The 19461-nt window shown below is 26.2% G+C and overlaps 2 protein-coding genes across 2 annotated transcripts; both read left to right on the top strand.

Annotated features, from left to right (window-relative positions):
- Nucleotides 1-6815: 6815 nt before the first annotated feature.
- On the top strand, nt 6816-12309 carry OCT59_015673 (uncharacterized protein; the record flags this gene model as incomplete). Its single annotated transcript, XM_066140186.1, has 11 exons — nt 6816-6987; nt 7092-8123; nt 8191-8320; nt 8401-9583; nt 9684-10002; nt 10067-10195; nt 10271-11145; nt 11221-11245; nt 11319-11418; nt 11485-11784; nt 11856-12309. The coding sequence occupies 11 exons, from the start codon at nt 6816-6818 to the stop codon at nt 12307-12309; spliced, it is 4719 nt and encodes a 1572-aa protein (XP_066002992.1).
- A 5440-nt stretch (nt 12310-17749) lies between these two features.
- On the top strand, nt 17750-18854 carry OCT59_015672 (uncharacterized protein; the record flags this gene model as incomplete). Its single annotated transcript, XM_025322959.2, has 2 exons — nt 17750-18694; nt 18822-18854. 2 exons carry the CDS (start codon nt 17750-17752, stop codon nt 18852-18854), a joined length of 978 nt encoding a protein of 325 aa, XP_025164884.2.
- Nucleotides 18855-19461: the final 607 nt, after the last annotated feature.

Raw genomic sequence — 19461 nt, 5'->3', positions numbered from 1 at the left:
AGGTTAATCGATTAAGATATCTCAAAAATCGGTTAATCGATTAAAACCATAACTCCGGTCAAACCATCTAATGCGGCCTCACGTGCTCACGAATTTGGACGAATTTGTATTAATTTTTTATTAATAATAATAATAAATAAGACTTTCCTATAACTAAATGTATGAGCAAAAACTATTTGGTGCAATCTGTGGCCAAAAAAAAAAAAAAAAATTTAATGTTTTTATTATTAATTGATTAAGGCCCTTGGTTAATCGATTATCCAACCTGTGTATGTTGATTCTATAAAAATTAGAGATTGATTAACTACTAGAAGATTGATTATAAATAAATTTTGAAAGAACTTGACAATTGTAATAATCTTGGAACGAAAAAAAATTAAATTTTTATTCTTAAAATCTATTTGTCCAGTCTTAGGTTCATCTATTTAAATAGGCTGCTTCCAACGAATAGTTAATCTCATTCCCCTCTCTCCTTCCCTTATCCAGTTACTTCAGTATTTGTCCTCAAGATAATAATAATTAATAAAATTCTAAGAAAGTTATAAAACCATAGCAGATTTTTTTTTTTTTTTTATAATTAGTAATGCATTTTATTAATTATTTAAATCTTAAAGATTACATAATTCTAAAAATATCTAGAATCATTGATAAAAGATCACAATGACTCTATAACTAATTAATCTATCTAAACGATCTAACTAACTAATTTTTAAGTTCTAATTGCTGAATCTAAAAACAAAAGAATTTGTTCGTTCGGTTACTAAACTAAAAATGTTATAATTTTTTTTTGATTATTTTTTAATATTTTCCTATGTTTTCTACGTTTTCTACTTTTTCTATGGCACTTTTACTACACCCAAATAAATTGATTAAAATAAACGCATCACCCGATCCCATTATAAGTTTGTGGAAACAAAAAATAAAAAAAATGAAAACCATTTAATTTATGCCTTGACGGAAACATATTCGAAGTACGGCCAAAAATTCTCTGCTCGACCGTGTAATCTGCAACCCTTTTCCAACGCAAATAAAAGCAAACCTCATCTTTAAATTTGTTTAATTGTTGAATGATACATTAATTGTTTATTCACTATCAGAGTCAGCTGTTACTTAGAATTATCACTACGCGTTTCTTGTTTTCATTCAACTTCAGTTGTCGCTTTCCGGCTCACAACCTTGTCATCTTTTGAACTCACTACTATCATTAATTTCACTGATTCTAGCGCTAAAATCACTGTTCAGTCTATTATAATCTTCAATCCCTTCTTTACTTTTAGGCACCGTTGAAACTGCCGGTAATTTGGACTCGTCAGTGCATCTTCAAATTGCTCATCCTCCGACAAAGGATGTACACTGTCATTTTGTTGTGTTCCTGTACCGCAGTTTTGTGAAAACACCGTTCTTTCCTATAATCTCGTCTTGGCCTTTCATCTACAAGCCTTTACCCATGTCTTCTTCCATCGTTGATGTGTATATAACCTGTAGCAAATCTCGCTCATAAGCTCATTGTTAAAATACATCAAAAGATATTTTACTTTGTTAATCTTGATGATTTTAGGCGAAATGGCCCCAAATTTCCCTATACATTCTTTGATAGCTGTGAATTCTGACTTATCGAAACCATAGCAAAATAGTAGCAGCTTCGTTGAAATGAAATGATCAGTAGTAATTGTGTTAATCTCATGACGTAAGAAACCGTTTGAAAGTCAAACTGAACTCGTATATTTCAGTGAAGTTTTCAAAATATTCTTTCATATAAGTTCCTATCGTTGTCAACCCACGTCGACTCCCCTTCTGAACTTGTACTTGTTGTTTCATATCAGTTTTGTCAATAAATTAAGCTATATTTTTTCGTAAAAATTTTGGTATGAGGGATCGACGGAAAGAGTTTTCCATAAATTTATATTACATCTCTTCATTCACGTCGCTTCTCTTTGGCCCAAATTAAGTTTTGCTTTACCGATTTGTATTTGAACTGTTTTTTGACGCTAATACAGTACGTCTTACTAGTCCTATACTTTTAAAACGGTAATAATTTTATTTTCATTCCACCTCGCAGGTACTGTATGTCAGAATAATAGCGACATACTTTCTTTTTCGTAAGAACTTTCATCAATCTCTGTTATGGGTAATTGATATATAAAATGGTCGTTAAAAATTTAAAAAATCAAATAAATCGTTTTTTTTTTTGAAATTTTTTTTTTTTCAAAAAAAGAATTGGCTTTGTTACCTATTTTAGACTTACGTTATTAATTTACCAAGAAATAATTTGATGCTTTATTTATTATTTTTATTATATTATGTTATAAATAATATTTACTTAATTATTATTTTTTAAAGAAAAATTATAATCAATTTATTTGTATTTAGTTTTTTTCACTACTATAATTCGTTGAGTACCTAATCAAATACCCTATAATATAACTGCGACCCATACTTACATATCAAAAACCCCAACCTCGTTCTGTGAAGCATCACCTTTTTTTAATATATTGATATAATTATTAAGTTGTATCTTTCCATTATCAATATATTTATTTACTTTAATTGATTTATATTTTAGTTTGTCTTTACTCCAATAAAAATAGTTTCAATTCAATAATTCTTCTTCATATTCAGTTTGCAGTTTTTTATCTAAATCAATTAAAGATAGAAATAGAGGGTTGCTCACCCACCTACCCATTTCCCTGGAAAAAAGTCCGATTAAATTAAATAATTTAATTCAATAATTGCACTAAATGTTCCACAATTATCATAAAATAAGTCAATAAATCCATATTTATATTAGGAATTTTTTCTACAACATATTTCAGGAACAAAACAGTTTGAAGGCAATATTAACTCTATGGCCGTCTGAAAAGAGTTTTCATCATAGTCTCTAAATGACCTAAGAGCTTTCTTTTTATGGCAACGCAAAATTTCATGAATGAATTGATCTTCATTATTATTTAATATGCCTTCAACCTGTTATCAAAATTGTTGGTAATAATCTTAGTAATAATGAATAAAAATAAATTTAATTAATAAAAAGTGATTTTTTAAAAAAAAAAATTTAAATTTCAGAAATTTCAGATAAATGCAGCAGTTATTTAAACATGCAAAAGCTACAAAAGCCTAACAAGAATTAGACTATTCATAAAAAAGGGTAGCTTAAAATCAGCTGTATTGATCATCATCATTTTACGAAAAAAAATACAAAAAAATAATATAAAAACCTATTTATAACTAACCTTTCCTTTAATTTGAGACATATAATATATTATATCTTTCTCATACTCTGCACTTGGATTTGTCTCTTTTCTGTTTATTACTTTTAAAAAAAAATAAATTAATTATTATAACGACTTAATTAAGTAAATTTTTTTATTTACAAAATCATAAAATACCCGAGACAATTTTTTCTTTTAAAGAATAAATTTCAATAATTGGGCCAATTCCAAACCACTTCTACATAGATCATCCTTAGAAATATGCAAGAAACTAGAGCCAGTAATCCTTTTATCATTTAATATAGAAAAGTCATTGGCTTCAAGGTGTTAAAATTTGAAGATTTTGTCTTTTCAAAAAGCTGGCTAGTTCTTTAGATGTCCAGCTCTTCATGTGCTTATACGTAAGTCCATCATTAATAACTAGCGCGTTATTGCGTTATTGTAAAAAATTAATAATAATAATTAAGGATGCAAAATTATATTGATGTTTTTTTCTAAAATTTCTAAAATGATCATTATTTATATTTTTTCTGAAATGACCAGTATTTATATTTTTTGAAAGGTATCGGTCAAATGGAATTTTTAAGTAAAATAAATTGAAGGACAGCCTGAGTATAAATAATTATCATTTAATGATCATATGGAATTTTTTTTCAAGGAAATATAATAAATTAATGAACTGTCTGAGTATAAATAATTACAAATATAGCCAAATTGAATTTTATTTTGAGTAAATTGATGAACGGTCTGAATATAAATAATTATAACTACCATTTAATGGTCGTATGGAATATTTTTTTCAAGTAAAAGTATAATAAATTGACAAACAGTCTGAGTATCATTTAATGATCAAATGTTCAAAAGTATAATCAAATATAGTTAAATGAAATTTTTTTTTCAAGTAAGATTTGATGAACGGTCTGAGATACATACTGTATATATATATATTTATATACATCAATAATATAAATAACATAGTCAAAATTTTTTTTAAGGGCATCAATTATATAAACAGTATAATTCTAAATATGAAATATATTTTTTATTTTTTTTATTTAATAGTACTTCAGTACCGCGAGTACCGCTGAGTTATATTGAATATATTTGCTTACGCGTAACTCACGTAACTATAAGTAGTCAATTTATGCATAAAACAATGGGTTTAATAAAATTCATTGTGTGTTTAGATTTGATTTCGATATTATAAAGGTACTAATAATCATTACTGTTATTATATCCCTAAACATATTTAAAGGCACAAGTCCAATTTTTAATCATACATGGCTCTAAACCCGAACCATGCTCGTTAAACGTTTTGTACAAGCTTCAGAAGAGCTGGGTCCGTTGTCACTTGCCAACAGTTGTTGTGGAAGAAAAATAAATTCGATTTAGTTGACCAAAAAGCCACTTGACAGATGTCACGACATGATCTATTTTGTGTAAAAAAAAAGGTTATAAAACACCACTAATCTCACTCAAAGAAACTCACTTATAAATCATTTCGAAACATACAAGCATGTGATCCTAAAAAATTATAAAAAAAAATAAATAAAAAAGTATTACGAAAAACGCCATTATCCCCATCCGAAAAACTCACCCATCGTTTCAAAATATCAAGTACAAAATAAAAAAATGGTAGAACTCAATAAAATTAATAAAACACCACCAATCCACCACCTATAAATCATTTCGAAATACCCAAGCACCTGGTTCTAAAAAATTTATAGAAATAAAAAAAATGCTACCATCACGGCATCACCCTAAAGAAATAAAGTTTATATTTTCGATATTTTCGGTATCTAATTGTTTTATCGGAAATAAATTTGTTTCATTAACGGTTATAATAGCAAACTTCTCGTTCCTGCTTTCTGCTTTACACAGTATTTGTAGGACACAACTAATACATTACTATATAAAACACTTTATATAATTCATATCAAACATTGAAACAGATCATTATCGAAATGAATTTGAAAAAAGGTGAGAAGTATTTGAGTTAATCACAATGTATAATTAAAAATCAAATTTTCACATAATTGAAAATATGAATTTAATAATTTTAATAATTTTCATTGTTTATTTTTCTTTTAAATTCGAAAAGAATGGCCGACGATAAATTGAAAATTAAGTTTGTGGGCGATTTACAGTATTTGCTAGAATTTCGGATGTTTGGAATAAATTTTATTAAAAATGAATTTGTTCTCTTCATCCTGGATTCCAACGTTTCTGTTTGTAGCAATCATTTCATTTAAACTATTTTTGGTTTAGTCATTTAAGATATTGCACAGACAGTTATTATTTTATTGGTTAGTTAATTTATTCTACATTTCATTAATTAATTGCAAAAACGATAGTAGATTACCGTAATTTTTTTCCTGTTTAAATTTCGATAAGATACTTTTTCTGGTCATCGCATGTTTAATGGCTTCGTTTCTTAAGTTAATCGTAATCTGAGGAAAATTTATTATTTATCACCATAGTTAGTTGGCCCTTTGAATTTAATTAACCATTAAACCATAATATTAACCCTAATTCTAATTTTAACCCTAATACTAATCTCTAAATTTTACTATTTAATCTAAAACGTTAACTAGTATTGATTTGTTGACGTTTAACGTAATTAATTTAGAAATGATCGGCATCAAAATTACGTGAACGTGACATTTTTCTGCGGTGATGCTGTGTGCCTTAGAGTTACATATCATGTGACGATCACGTAATCTTTTTTTTTTTTAATTAATGAATAGAATTTTGTGAATTTGTGATACTTTGAGGCTGAAATCATATTTGACATCTAAACAATTTTGGTAAAAATAATAAAAACTAAAAAAAAACTTCCGCATGAATTTTTCTAAACATATGTAAAAGAAACGGTAAAAAATACCAGATTTTTAAAAAAAAGGAAAAGAAACCAATCTTTTAATTATTCTGTTTTTATCTCTTTTACTTCATGATTTTTTCTTGTTCATCAAACAAAAGATTTTTCGAATGTATCATTATCATCATTATTACAAATAACGATAAACGTTTATACTTTCGAGCTCCAACATTTATCTTGATCTTTAACTACTGATTATCATTTCATTGAAAATTACTTAAAAAAAGAACAATAAAATATTTTCCTGAATCTTAATACAGCAGGATTTTTTTTTCCGTTTTTTTTTTCCGGTCGATCATATCCAATTTTGATTTTTTCAAAGAAAAAAAATTTCGGTCTGATGAACATTTTTGTCGTGTATGCATGCATGTAGCATTATGATCACCGACGTGCAAAATTTTCATTTATGGTTAAATCCTAATTTCACTGTTTTACTAATTTAGATTTTTAAATAAAAAAATTAATAACGCGTAAATCCTTCTTTTTTGGATAATGCCAGGCGGCATTACATAATTCTGGCCCTGAAGAGATGCGTAGAGCCAATAGTAAATTGGTGCCGATCTCTCATTACATTTGCTCGGGTCCTCCTGTGTTACTGCAGATATTAAAGATTTTTTTTAAATAAATTGAGTACTTTCTCGGATTTTGCTTTCTTCGTCTTTTCTTGGATTATCAAAAATACAGTACATAATTAAATTTATAGCTAAAAAATTTTTTTAACAAAAAACATGGAAGATAAACAACGAAATAATACATTTACTAGAAGTGTTGCAAACTATTTTCATAAGCATAATGACGAAATAAACATAAATTATGAAAAAGACGATATCACTACGAATAAGGAAGTTTATCAAATTGAACTTTGTCTAGATGGAAAATTTGCTGCTACATTCGATACAGGTAAAAAAACACATGAATTTTATTAGTAGTAAACAATTATGCGACTTAAACATATATCGATAAGTTTTTTTACCTTTATTTTTTCTTTAAAAAAAATTAAATAGCAAACCTTCGGATCAAAATATTGCAGAATACTGATTATCGTCCATTTATATTCAATAAGAAAAAGAATTTCAGAAATGAATTTGAAGAATCCGTCGAAATTGATAAAACAATCGCTTATTTTAAAATAAAAGATGATTTTAGTATTGACAAGCTCTACGACCATGACCCTCCTCTATTTCATGGTGATGAAAAAGGAATCAAACAAGATAATTTTGGATGGTCTTTTGATATATCAAATATGCACAAGAATAATGGCAAATATTTTATTTTTGTCGCCGTATCCCGCATAAACATTGAAGAGGATATGAAAGGAAAGAATAAGTATGAGGATATAAAAGGAAATGATAAGCAGAAAAAGGATGATAATGGAAAATCTGATTATGTAAGAGAACCATTTAGCAAAAAGATATTTAAATGTCCTACACCACCTAAAGAACATGAAAATACAGTAAATATATCACCTGACGATGAAAATAAAATAAATATATCACCAACTAACGAAAATATTACCGCAACTAGTAACACAACAGATGAAAGTAAAAAAGGAGTCGCTATTTATCGTATTGAATTAAATAAATGTCAAAAAAAAAAGAATGAAAATGGAGAGGATGTAAATGAAGAGAAGGAAAATGAGGAGAAAGAAAAAGTTAATTATGTTCTTATCGCTGTGACTTGTTATTCTTATAACAAAATTTCAGGAATATGTAAATTCATTGAAGCTTCAAATGATGATGATTTAAGTAAAGATGATTCAAGTAAAGATGATTCAAGTGAATACAATTCATACAATCCTGAACTAAGAAGATTTATAATATTGAATTTCCGTGGAATATATAATATTGAATTTAATGATGATTTTGATTTTTTGAAATTGAATGAAAAATTTGAATATCCACAAAATATTAGATTTGTATTAGATAATTGGCTTACATTTGCTGAATTTGCTGATTGTACAAATAGACTTCTTTCATGTATTTACGATAAATATTTTTTGTTTACACGACATAATAATGGCGTGCAATCGCTTGAAGGTAATTGTTTATTTATCTCGTCATAATAATGTTAAAAATATATTTATTAATATGATATATTTTTTAGTTTATGATCTGGCAAAAATGGAACATAAAGTTAATGCAATATTTGTTGAAAATATCGTAAATGAATATATTATATATTTTTTTTCAGTTAGTAGGTTGCAACTTTGCTTTACTCAAGTTAATATTGTTAAGTAAGTTGTTATGTTAAAAGTTATTAATAATAATCTTTGATTAGTGCGTAATTTCACATTATTAATTTCAAATTTATTAGATTTTTTCATATAGAAAATGGCTTGCAAATCGCATCAAAAAAATTTGAAGAACTAGAAAGAATTTATTTGTTGGAATTTATTGATAGTGATAAAAAATTACTTATAATAGGCGAAGGCCAAGGTCTAAAAGAAGGCAAAGATCAAAAAGTCGAGGGTCTAGAAGTAGGAGAAGATCTGGAAAAAGGCAAAGATCAAGAAAGTAACAAAGATAAGGAAGTAAAGTTTATAATTTGGGATCTGTACAATACCGGAGAACATGAATTATTAGTGGAGTTAGACGACTTTCCAATTACTAAAACTAACATGGATGATATTTACACTCGTTTAGCCATAACTTCGGGAAATATTTTACAAATCAATGATTATGGAAAAGTTTCATCGGTTCTTAAAAATGTTGAAAATAAAATCAATAAGAAAAAATTAGATAAAGCTGCAGGTCCAAATATAATTTTAAAGGACGTTTGTGGAAAGTTAAATGGAAAAGAGGATAAAAATCATAAATTATATTACGATAAAAATATAAATTTTAAACAAATAGTTAATGACATAGAGCCATGGTTATCGGGTGGTAATAAAAGGACTTCTTATTGTCTTTATTATAATGAAAAAGGAACAGAAACAGAAACTTTACAGCTTATTGTTAGTAGATCAACTGTTCAAATTTGGCATCAAATAAATGATAGTAAAAACAAATTTGAGCTTCCTAACAAAGGGGAAGCCTTTCTTGAATATATATGGTCAAATCGTATTCCAGTAAAGCAAGAAAGAGAGAAAACGAGATTGAGAATTGAAAAGTTTGAATATGGACCAAATTATGGATCAAATAATAGAACAAGTGATTTTTATTTAAAGGTTTATTGGTTTGAAAGAAATGATAGCTTAAAACCGGAAGAACATACAAAAATGACAGAGCATGAAATAATAAAGAAAGAAAACGATGAAATAGATGAAATAGAAGATAAGATAAAAAAGATTAATGAAAACAAAGTCATAGACGAAGTAGAAAAAAAGAAAAAAAGACAAGAAATAATAAATAATTGTGTAATGGTAAAAATACGAGAAAAAGTGATTCAAGGAAAAGATTTTATTAAAAAATCTCATGCAGCAAGACACGCTTGCAAAGCACTAGAACATATAAGAAAACGTTATAGAAGTACTAAAAATGATGAGAATAATTATAAAGTAAGTTAAACATGAAAGAATTTAATTAAAGTTTATTTATTTATTTATTTTTTTTTGGAAATAATACTAACATTTATTAACGCTTCTTATTAATAAAAAGTATGAGAGGTTGACTAACTATATCGAACATATAATCTGGAGATTTGCTAAATATGAACCAGAAAATTTCAGATTATTAGATATTCGATATAATCTTATGAAAAGTTTAATACTTGCTGATTGTGATCGTTTAATAAAATTTATATTATTTGGATATGAAGAAACTGCCAAAAATAAAATTGATTACAGACATGTGCCAAGTAATAAATTATGGCCAGGAAAAAAGTTTTTAAAAGATGATGACCTTGCCTTTTTCAAAAGAGATGATGAGCTAAAAAAGCCAAAAAATAATATGGAACTAGCAATTTATTATTGTAGAGGTAAATCTAACTTTACTGATGCATATAATTAATTACAATAAAAATAACATTATTTTATTTATAGGCCGTGATCAAAAAGATACGATTATTGTCGCATATCTTTTGGAATACTATTCTAGAAATCCAACAAATTGCGTGGGTTGGATGTGTACCGTTTCTAAGGCAATTCCTTTATTATTTGAAAATAAATATGGTTCGTTTTTTATTCTTAATTTTATTTTCATCCAAAGAGTTTGTGAAATTTATATTTTTTTTACATAAAACATAGACGATTATGCTAGAAAAGTATTTATTAGATGTTTTGCAGATCAGGGTCACTTCTCGGGTCAAGATCCTGATGAAATTATTACGGAAGGATACCTAGAAAGTTACAATTATAGTGACACAAAATTTAGAGCGTTCACACCTATGGTCAGGCTGATGTCTGATAAACCTAAGTGGTACAATAATTGGATTTGGGACAAATTTAAACATTTCAAAAGTATATTCAAAGAAAGTAAAAACTTCGAAAAATCATTATTAGCTTTACGAGTGATTCCCTTTCCTGGTTTTAGTGTAAATAGAATTCCAAAAGAAGAAATAGAATTTACTTCTATAAAATTTATTTTTAGTGTTTTTCTATTCTTATTTATACCACGAAGATACGAGATTAGTCATAATGATATGACTAAGTTAAGTCCTTTTTCTAAGACGATACTATGTAAGAATTTTGATATTTATGACAATCCAGCAATTGAAGCAGTTATTGTTCTTCATTGGCGAAAAGCAAGAAATTTCTTTTTTTTCACTTTCTTTCGATTTCTTGTTTTTGCCGCTTGTTTTGGGTTAATTAGCTGGGCATATTTGGATCATAGCACTATTATAAATCATTATTTTTTATTTGCATTAGTTTTTGTATTCTATTATTTGACAACTTATCAACTTATTACTGAAGTATTACAGTGTCATCATTGTGGATTTAAAAAATATTTGGGTGAAATATTTAATATTCTTGATATTATTTCAATTATGTTTGCTGTAACAATAATGTCAATAATGCTTAAAAATTTTCAATTTTTTGATGGTTTTGGAAGTGTTAATGAAATTAGCGATAGATTAATTACAGGGATATCATTCTCAATTTTTTTGCTTTGGATTGAATTGGTAATCTTTGAACTGTATTTGATTATTTAAGTTTTTACATAAGAGTAATTAATTAACTAATTTTAATAATTTTAGATTCTATATCTTCGTCTAATGCCGGGTAAAAATACAAAATTAATATAAAGATATTATTATTTCATTACATCATTAACCTATTCTTTTCCACTTGCTAGTTATTGGAATTTATATTTATCATGTCGTAATTATCTTCAAAACTGTATTCCCATTCTTTTTGTTTATTTTAATTGTGATATTCGCATTTGCACATACAATGTATAAGAATCTTTTTTTTCATCTTAGGTTTAACTAGGTTAACTTCTTTTATTTTAATTTATGTAGGTTTGTGCTGCTTAGAAATCCCACGAATATTAAGACCAAAGATTCTACATATAGTGGAGTTGCTACAAATTCTTTAACCAATGAGACACTTGATATTAAACTTAAGTCTGATTTTGATCCTATGTCTAGTGATAATCCATTCACATCTTTTACTAAAGCAATGATGGCTACATATTTTTGGATTAATGGTGATTGGGTTCAAAGAGATGAGTTTGATTATTGGGCTGTTGATGTACTTACTGTGATTGCTAGCATATTTCTTGTAATCGTTTTACAAAATATGGTGATTGCTTATATGAGGTAATTTTATTTAATAATTTAGCAAATACAAGTTATTCGATATTTACTTTAACTGCTTACTATCTTTTTAGTAATGTATATGAAGATGTCATAGCTAAAAGTAGACAAATTTTATTAAGGCTCCAAGCAAATTTCATATCAGATTATGAAGCATTACAACATTTTCATTTTTCGAAACCTGGACCTGAACCAAAACATATTTATTACTTTAGTCAAGCTGACTATTTTGAAAAGTGGTATAATACAAGGAGTGATAATGATAAGGGACCTATCTATAAAAGTTTTGAAATCAACTCTACACTTACGTTAAGTAGTAATTTTATAGTAAATGATTATGACAAATATTCATTTTTAACATATAATGATAATATTAAAATTGTTGTTGAAGATTTTATTAAATCAGTGAATGATAATACTGAGAATTTGATTAAAAGAGCTATTGATAAAAATTCAATTGAAAAAATTGATGATGTGAAAATTGATATGGATCGTATATTAGAAAGATTGAAGAAACAATTTTCGTAACATTTGATTTGTATATTATTTTAAAATTTCATCATTTTTTACTAATTTTTAATAATTATCTATTAATCGTAATTGTTTAAGTCATTAGTTATTTTATTTTATTTTATTTTTTTGACTTTTTTGGGTCTGAATATTCACGTGACTTTTGAATCACATTATATGATAGTATATTAGATAATTGGATAGTATTGAAATAAATTTTCTCGGTGGATATTTAGTATATGATTTTCTTCACTCAAAGTAAAACAAATAACTTGTTGTAAAACTTTTTATATACTATCGCAAAAATAAAGTTCCAAAAGTAATTTCACATTATTTAAATTTATACGTATTTTCAATTTCATTATCACGAACTGTAGTAAATCAAATTTAACAATTGGAAGACTTTCCAAAAGCAGAATAATTATTTTCTAATATATAAACTTTTTCTCGAAACAGTATAACTTTTCACCATTGTTTAAAAATCGAAAACTATTTGCTTCATTAATTTTACTTTAAAAAACCATCTCTTTATAAGCCTCTTTAATTTTAGATCTATTAATATCTGACACCCTATTAAATATAAAAAAATTTTCTTGTTTGTAAGATAAATAATTATTATATTATATAATATTAATATAAATGTTTGTTAAAAGACAAATATTTTTCATTATTTTCTAATAACCTTTTCAAGAAAATTCTTGGCTTCAATAATTTTACTAGCTAAATAAGGAGAACCACCTTTATCAGGATGATTAAGCATCAAAGTTTTTCTATAAGCCTCTTTAATTTTGGCTCTATTAATATCTCTTTCTTTATTTATAAAATTTTTTTTTATTAATAAAAAAAATATGTTTATAAATAAATAACAATCAACACGCATGTAATATGAAATCATTTTCATATTGTGTAAATTTGAGTCACTTGACTCACTTCATTTTATGATATGTAACTCCCATACAAATTAAGTAATTTGATAGAATATCTATGGCGTACCGTACAATTCAAAAGCATGTTGTTAGTATAAAACAACATGCCACTTGTTATAAAACAACATGTCTCTTGTTATTTTTCATGTCGATCATTGGATTCCATATATAGCGTCTTACTGATAATATCACCTTTTTAAACACGAAAAAAAATAACAAAAAAAGTATTATATTTAATAAAAAAAATACTTCGTAAGGCCGGGCAAAAAAAAAAAATTTAGATTCTCGTGACCCGGCCGGGTCAGTTTTTCGAAAAATGGAAATTTTTTTTTATAGTAAAAAATTTTAATCACGTGTTTTAAGTTATTGGCCAATGTGGCGTAAAAAAATTTTACATATGAACTAGTGTACTTTTGGATATAGTGAGTGAGTTTATTTTTAAAAGTATACTAATAAATTAATAAAAGATTTTTTTATAACAATATGAACCTTACTAAATGTAATTATTGTTATAAAAATCTTTTATTATCATTACTTATTATTAATATTAGTGTTACTGTGAACTAAAAAAAAATCTTACTAAAAACAATTATTAACTTCAGTTAATAAGTTAATTGTCTATTACTGATATATTGTTATTAAAAAAAATCCTAGAAAATTTTTTTATACCAAACAAGAGTCCATCATTCATGAGGAGCTGTGAAATTCATAGCATTCTGTTCATTTTAGTTGGGTTTCAAAATACAGTAGTTGACTCAGTAATTTCGGCATAATTTCAGGTTCAGTTTAGGACAGCAATTCCCGAAACTGAAACTCTGCCGAAAGTCAAAATTCAGGCCGAAATTGTCTGGCCAGCACTATACATTCTGGCTCGCATTGTGAATTTTGCTTGATCAATGATAACTTGTCAAGTGATGAACCGACTGATTGGTAATTAAAATATGGGTTTGTCACATGATTGCCGATCAATGTTGCGTTTTTTTAAATTAACATTTTTTTAATTCTTTATTTAAAAATTATTTAATAGCAAGTTATTTTTAATTCTATTATTACTTACTACAAATGTTATAAGTTATTTATTTAATTCTATAATTACTTTATTTATATAATGTTTACATATAATTTAAACTAACTAAATTCTTTATTTAATAGATCGTAAGTTATAAGTTATTTATTATTGCTTATTTATATAATATTTACATGTAATTTAACTAAATTCTTTATTTAAAAAATTATTTATTTATTATTTAATTCTATTATTACTTTATTATATAATATTTACATATAGTTTAAACTAACTAAAATTAACCATGATAAAAAACGTTATTTTAACGTTACTTTAATGTTTTTTTAAATTAACTATGATAAAAAAATGGTATATAACGTTAAATAACGTTATTTTAACATGTTTTATAATAAAAAATGGTATATGACATTAAATAACGTTATTTTAACATGTTTTATAATAAAAAATGGTATATGACGTTAAATAACGTTATTTTAACATGTTTTATAATAAAAGATGTTATATGACGTTAAATAACGTTATTTTAACATGTTTTATAATAAAAGATGTTATATGACGTTAAATAACGTTATTTTAACATGTTTTACAATAAAAAAATGGTATATGACGTTAAATAACGTTATTTTAACATGTTTTATAATAAAAAAATGTTATATGACGTTAAATAACGTTATTTTAACATGTTTTACAATAAAAAAATGTTATATGACGTTAAATAACGTTATTTTAACATGTTTTACAATAAAAAAATGTTATATGACGTTAAATAACGTTATTTTAACATGTTTTACAATAAAAAAATGTTATATGACGTTAAATAACGTTATTTTAACATGTTTTACAATAAAAAAATGGTATATGACGTTAAATAACGTTATTTTAACATGTTTTACAATAAAAAAATGTTATATGACGTTAAATAACGTTATTTAACATTATTTTAACATGTCCTATAATAAAAAAACGTAATTCTAACATTTCTTATAATGGAAAAACGTTGTATAACGTTATTTTAACGTTATTTAACATTTCTTATGATAAAAAAAACGTTATTTTAGCGTTATTTTAACATTTCTTATGATAAAAAATGTTATATAACGTTATTTTAACATGTTTTATAATAAAAGAACGTTATATAACGTTATATAACGTTATTTTAACATGTTTTATGATAAAAAATGTTATATAACGTTATTTTAACATTTCTTATAATAAAAGAACGTTATATAACGTTATTTAACGTTATTTTAACATGTTTTATAATAAAAAATGTTATATGACGTTATATAACGTTCTTTATTATAAAACATGTTAAAATAACGTTATATAACATTATTTTAACATGTCTTATAATAAAAAAACGTTATTCTAACATGTCTTATAATGGAAAAACGTTATATAACGTTATTTTAACGTTATTTAACATTTCTTATGATAAAAAAAAACGTTATTTTAACGTTATTTTAACATTTCTTATGATAAAAAATGTTATATAACGTTATTTTAACATGTTTTATAATAAAAGAACGTTATATAACGTTATTTAACGTTATTTTAACATGTTTTATAATAAAAGAACGTTATATAACGTTATTTAACGTTATTTTAACATGTTTTATAATAAAAGAACGTTATATAACGTTATTTCACGTTATTTTAACATGTTTTATAATAAAAGAACGTTATATAACGTTATTTCACGTTATTTTAACATGTTTTATAATAAAAGAACGTTATATAACGTTATTTAACGTTATTTTAACATGTTTTATAATAAAAGAACGTTATATAACGTTATTTAACGTTGTTTTAACATGTTTTATAATAAAAAATGTTATATGACGTTTAATAACGTTATTCTAACATGTTTTATAATAAAAAAATGTTATATGACGTTAAATAACGTTATTTAACATTATTTTAACATGTCTCGTAATAAAAAAACGTTATTCCAACATGTCTTATACTGGAAAAACGTTATATAACGTTATTTTAATGTTATTTAACATTTCTTATGATAAAAAAACGTTATTTTAACGTTATTTTAACATTTCTTATGATAAAAAATGTTATATAACGTTATTTTAACATGTTTTATAATAAAAGAACGTTATATAACGTTATTTAACGTTATTTTAACATGTTTTATAATAAAAGAACGTTATATAACGTTATTTAACGTTATTTTAACATGTTTTATAATAAAAGAACGTTATATAACGTTATTTAACGTTATTTTAACATGTTTTATAATAAAAGAACGTTATATAACGTTATTTAACGTTATTTTAACATGTTTTATAATAAAAGAACGTTATATAACGTTATTTAACGTTATTTTAACATGTTTTATAATAAAAGAACGTTATATAACGTTATTTAACGTTATTTTAACATGTTTTATAATAAAAGAACGTTATATAACGTTATTTAACGTTATTTTAACATGTTTTATAATAAAAGAACGTTATATAACGTTATTTAACGTTATTTTAACATGTTTTATAATAAAAGAACGTTATATAACGTTATTTGACGTTATTTTAACTTGTTTTATAATAAAAGTTATATAACGTTATTTCACGTTATTTTAACATGTTTTATAATAAAAGAACGTTATATAATGTTATTTGACGTTATTTTAACATGTTTTATAATAAAAGAACGTTATATAATGTTATTTAACGTTATTTTAACATGTTTTATAATAAATTAAGAAAAATTCGCAATTCTTGCGAATTTTTCTTTTTTTCAAGGACAGCCCTTCGGGCAGATTTGTTATTTACTTGATGTTCCAATATCTACTGCGCCACCCAAAGTGCAATACAAGAATGCGAAATGAAAATAACAGCTAATACATAAAATATTTAAATGAACATGAATTTTCAATCACTAAATATTACTTAAGGGTTTTATATTTAAGAATCCTTGGATAAATTAGTTTTTAACTGTAAATAAAAATATTGGCAAAATTAAATTTTTGTTTTGTGCAAGAACAAAAATTGATCGACATAATATTAAAAAATGTGATTTATTCGTGATCTATCAAATTAACATTCATCTTTAGTGGCACAGTTAAATTCAGTGCAAAAAGTTAACATTATGATTGACTGTCTATGTACTGTACATGTACATGTACAGTACTTGTTCATGTTAATGTACTGTACATGTACATGTACAAGTACATAAGTTATATAAGATTTGATGGACCTTTTTTTACCAAAAAGGAAATTTTTTTCAATTTCATGGCAATTCTGCATGTGGGTAAATATCAAATTAAGAAACGATGTACATATATTCGAATTAATAAATTTGATAAATTTATAAAATGATTGACAAATGATTGACATAAAAATAACTACTTTTGTAAAAAACGCCCAACAAAAGATTATCTCTGTGTTAAAAAATTTTACAAATAGGGAAAAAGAGCTTATTTATAACTCTTTCTTACAAATTGTTAAAATCGCTTAAAAATCCGCAGTAAATATCTAACAATTTATAGAAAATGTCTGGAAACGCTAAACGAGGTGGTAGAGGTGGTAGACAAACACGTAGCTCAAGCCGCAATTCCCAAGCAGGTGGAAGTAGGCCGACTAGTCCTGAAAACCAGTTCACCTTCAGTGCACTGAAGGAAACTGCTTCTCATCATGAGAGTATTTGGAATACCTATCGGAAAAAGCCGCAACCAACTTCTGACAAAAAACTGACAGAAACCATGGAAGCTGAACGTGCTATGGACATGGAAAAAGAAATTGTTCAGGATACTTATGGTCCAAACTCCAAATCTTCTTCTGCTAACGACAAAGGGAAAGCTACTGAAAAGTCCAAGGTGGTCGCGAAAGAATTGTCACGTGACCCTCCCTTACCTCCGCAGAATATTGTAAACAACGTGAATGGAACCAATAAGGTTCCAACTCTTAACAAAGAAATTAGTTCAACTCCTCATAAGGATCAACAACAATCTGTTGTTTTGCCTAATCAGGATAAGATTAATCTGCAAGCCGATCAAGGGTCCCAGCCCATGGATGTTGATCCTAGTAATTCTAACAAAGACCCGTCGATCATTACTATAGAAAAAATAAAAGAATACATTGCACTTGTTCCATATGGTGAGCTTATTGGAGGAAAAAGTCTAAAAACTACCAAAATTAAAAAGGCGCTACAAACCTATAATATCCAGTATAACAAACAACTTCCAGTTACCCCGTTGGGAAAGCAAGGGGCGAAGGTATCCTTTTTGGACAAAGAAAAATTTGACCAATTTCTTAAAATAGAACTTGTTATTCAGGAGCAAAAAGAAGGTGATTCGGGTGAAGTGTTTAATGTGAAACTTCAACCTACCCCATTAAAGCCTGAAAAGGTGGCTACTACAAATGACAAGGATAGTGATACGTCACAAAATTCCAATAATCGTACAATTCAAGTGATTGATATTCCTGCGTTTAGACAGGTACGCGAAATTCGTGAATCCTTTGAAGATCTTGGCAAAATTGAGAAGATTTATACGAGAGGTGCTGGTCTTTACCAAGTTGCTTTTATTACGTATAAGGATGCTACTTCTATTGATTACTTTAAAGAGCAATGGAGTTATCATATTAACAAAGACATAGTTAGAGTTTTACCATTGTTATTGAGCAAAGAGGAACGCGAGAAAAGGAAACAATTCTCGTTAAGATTATCTGGGTTACATTATCAAACTAGTGGTTATGATCTCAAGGAAGTTATGACACAATGTAAAGGGAAAACTTGTTTTATCCCAGCTGTTATGATTCGTGGTAAATATCAAAGATGTCGCTATGCTTACATTCATTTTTCTTCGCGAGATGATTTGGTGGCAGCCAGACAAATGAATATTGAATTCAAAAAGGGCAACGCTGGTACTCGACAATTATACTGGAGTAAAGAGGAAGATCGCATTTGTAATATTTGCGGTAATCCCACTCATATGGCCAAAGACTGTACTAACAAAGATATTAACAAATCTCATTCTAAACGGTTTGTTAGTGGCGCTGATAATTGGAAAAATCTAAAAAAGTCGTATGCAGATGCGGCTAAATCTAAACAAAAGCCCAGAAATAATTCTAAATCTAATAATAATATTCCCTCTGGATCACGTGATCAAGGAAGATCTCGCAGTAATCATGATAATAATGATGACGATGGTGATGACTTTAATAACCATCCGATGTTTTTAAAATTCAAGGAACAAATTATTAA

The sequence above is a fragment of the Rhizophagus irregularis genome, chromosome 23, assembly GCF_026210795.1.
Source record: "Rhizophagus irregularis chromosome 23, complete sequence".
Taxonomy (NCBI): domain Eukaryota; kingdom Fungi; phylum Glomeromycota; class Glomeromycetes; order Glomerales; family Glomeraceae; genus Rhizophagus; species Rhizophagus irregularis.
This window is presented reverse-complemented; position numbering and strand designations above follow the sequence as displayed.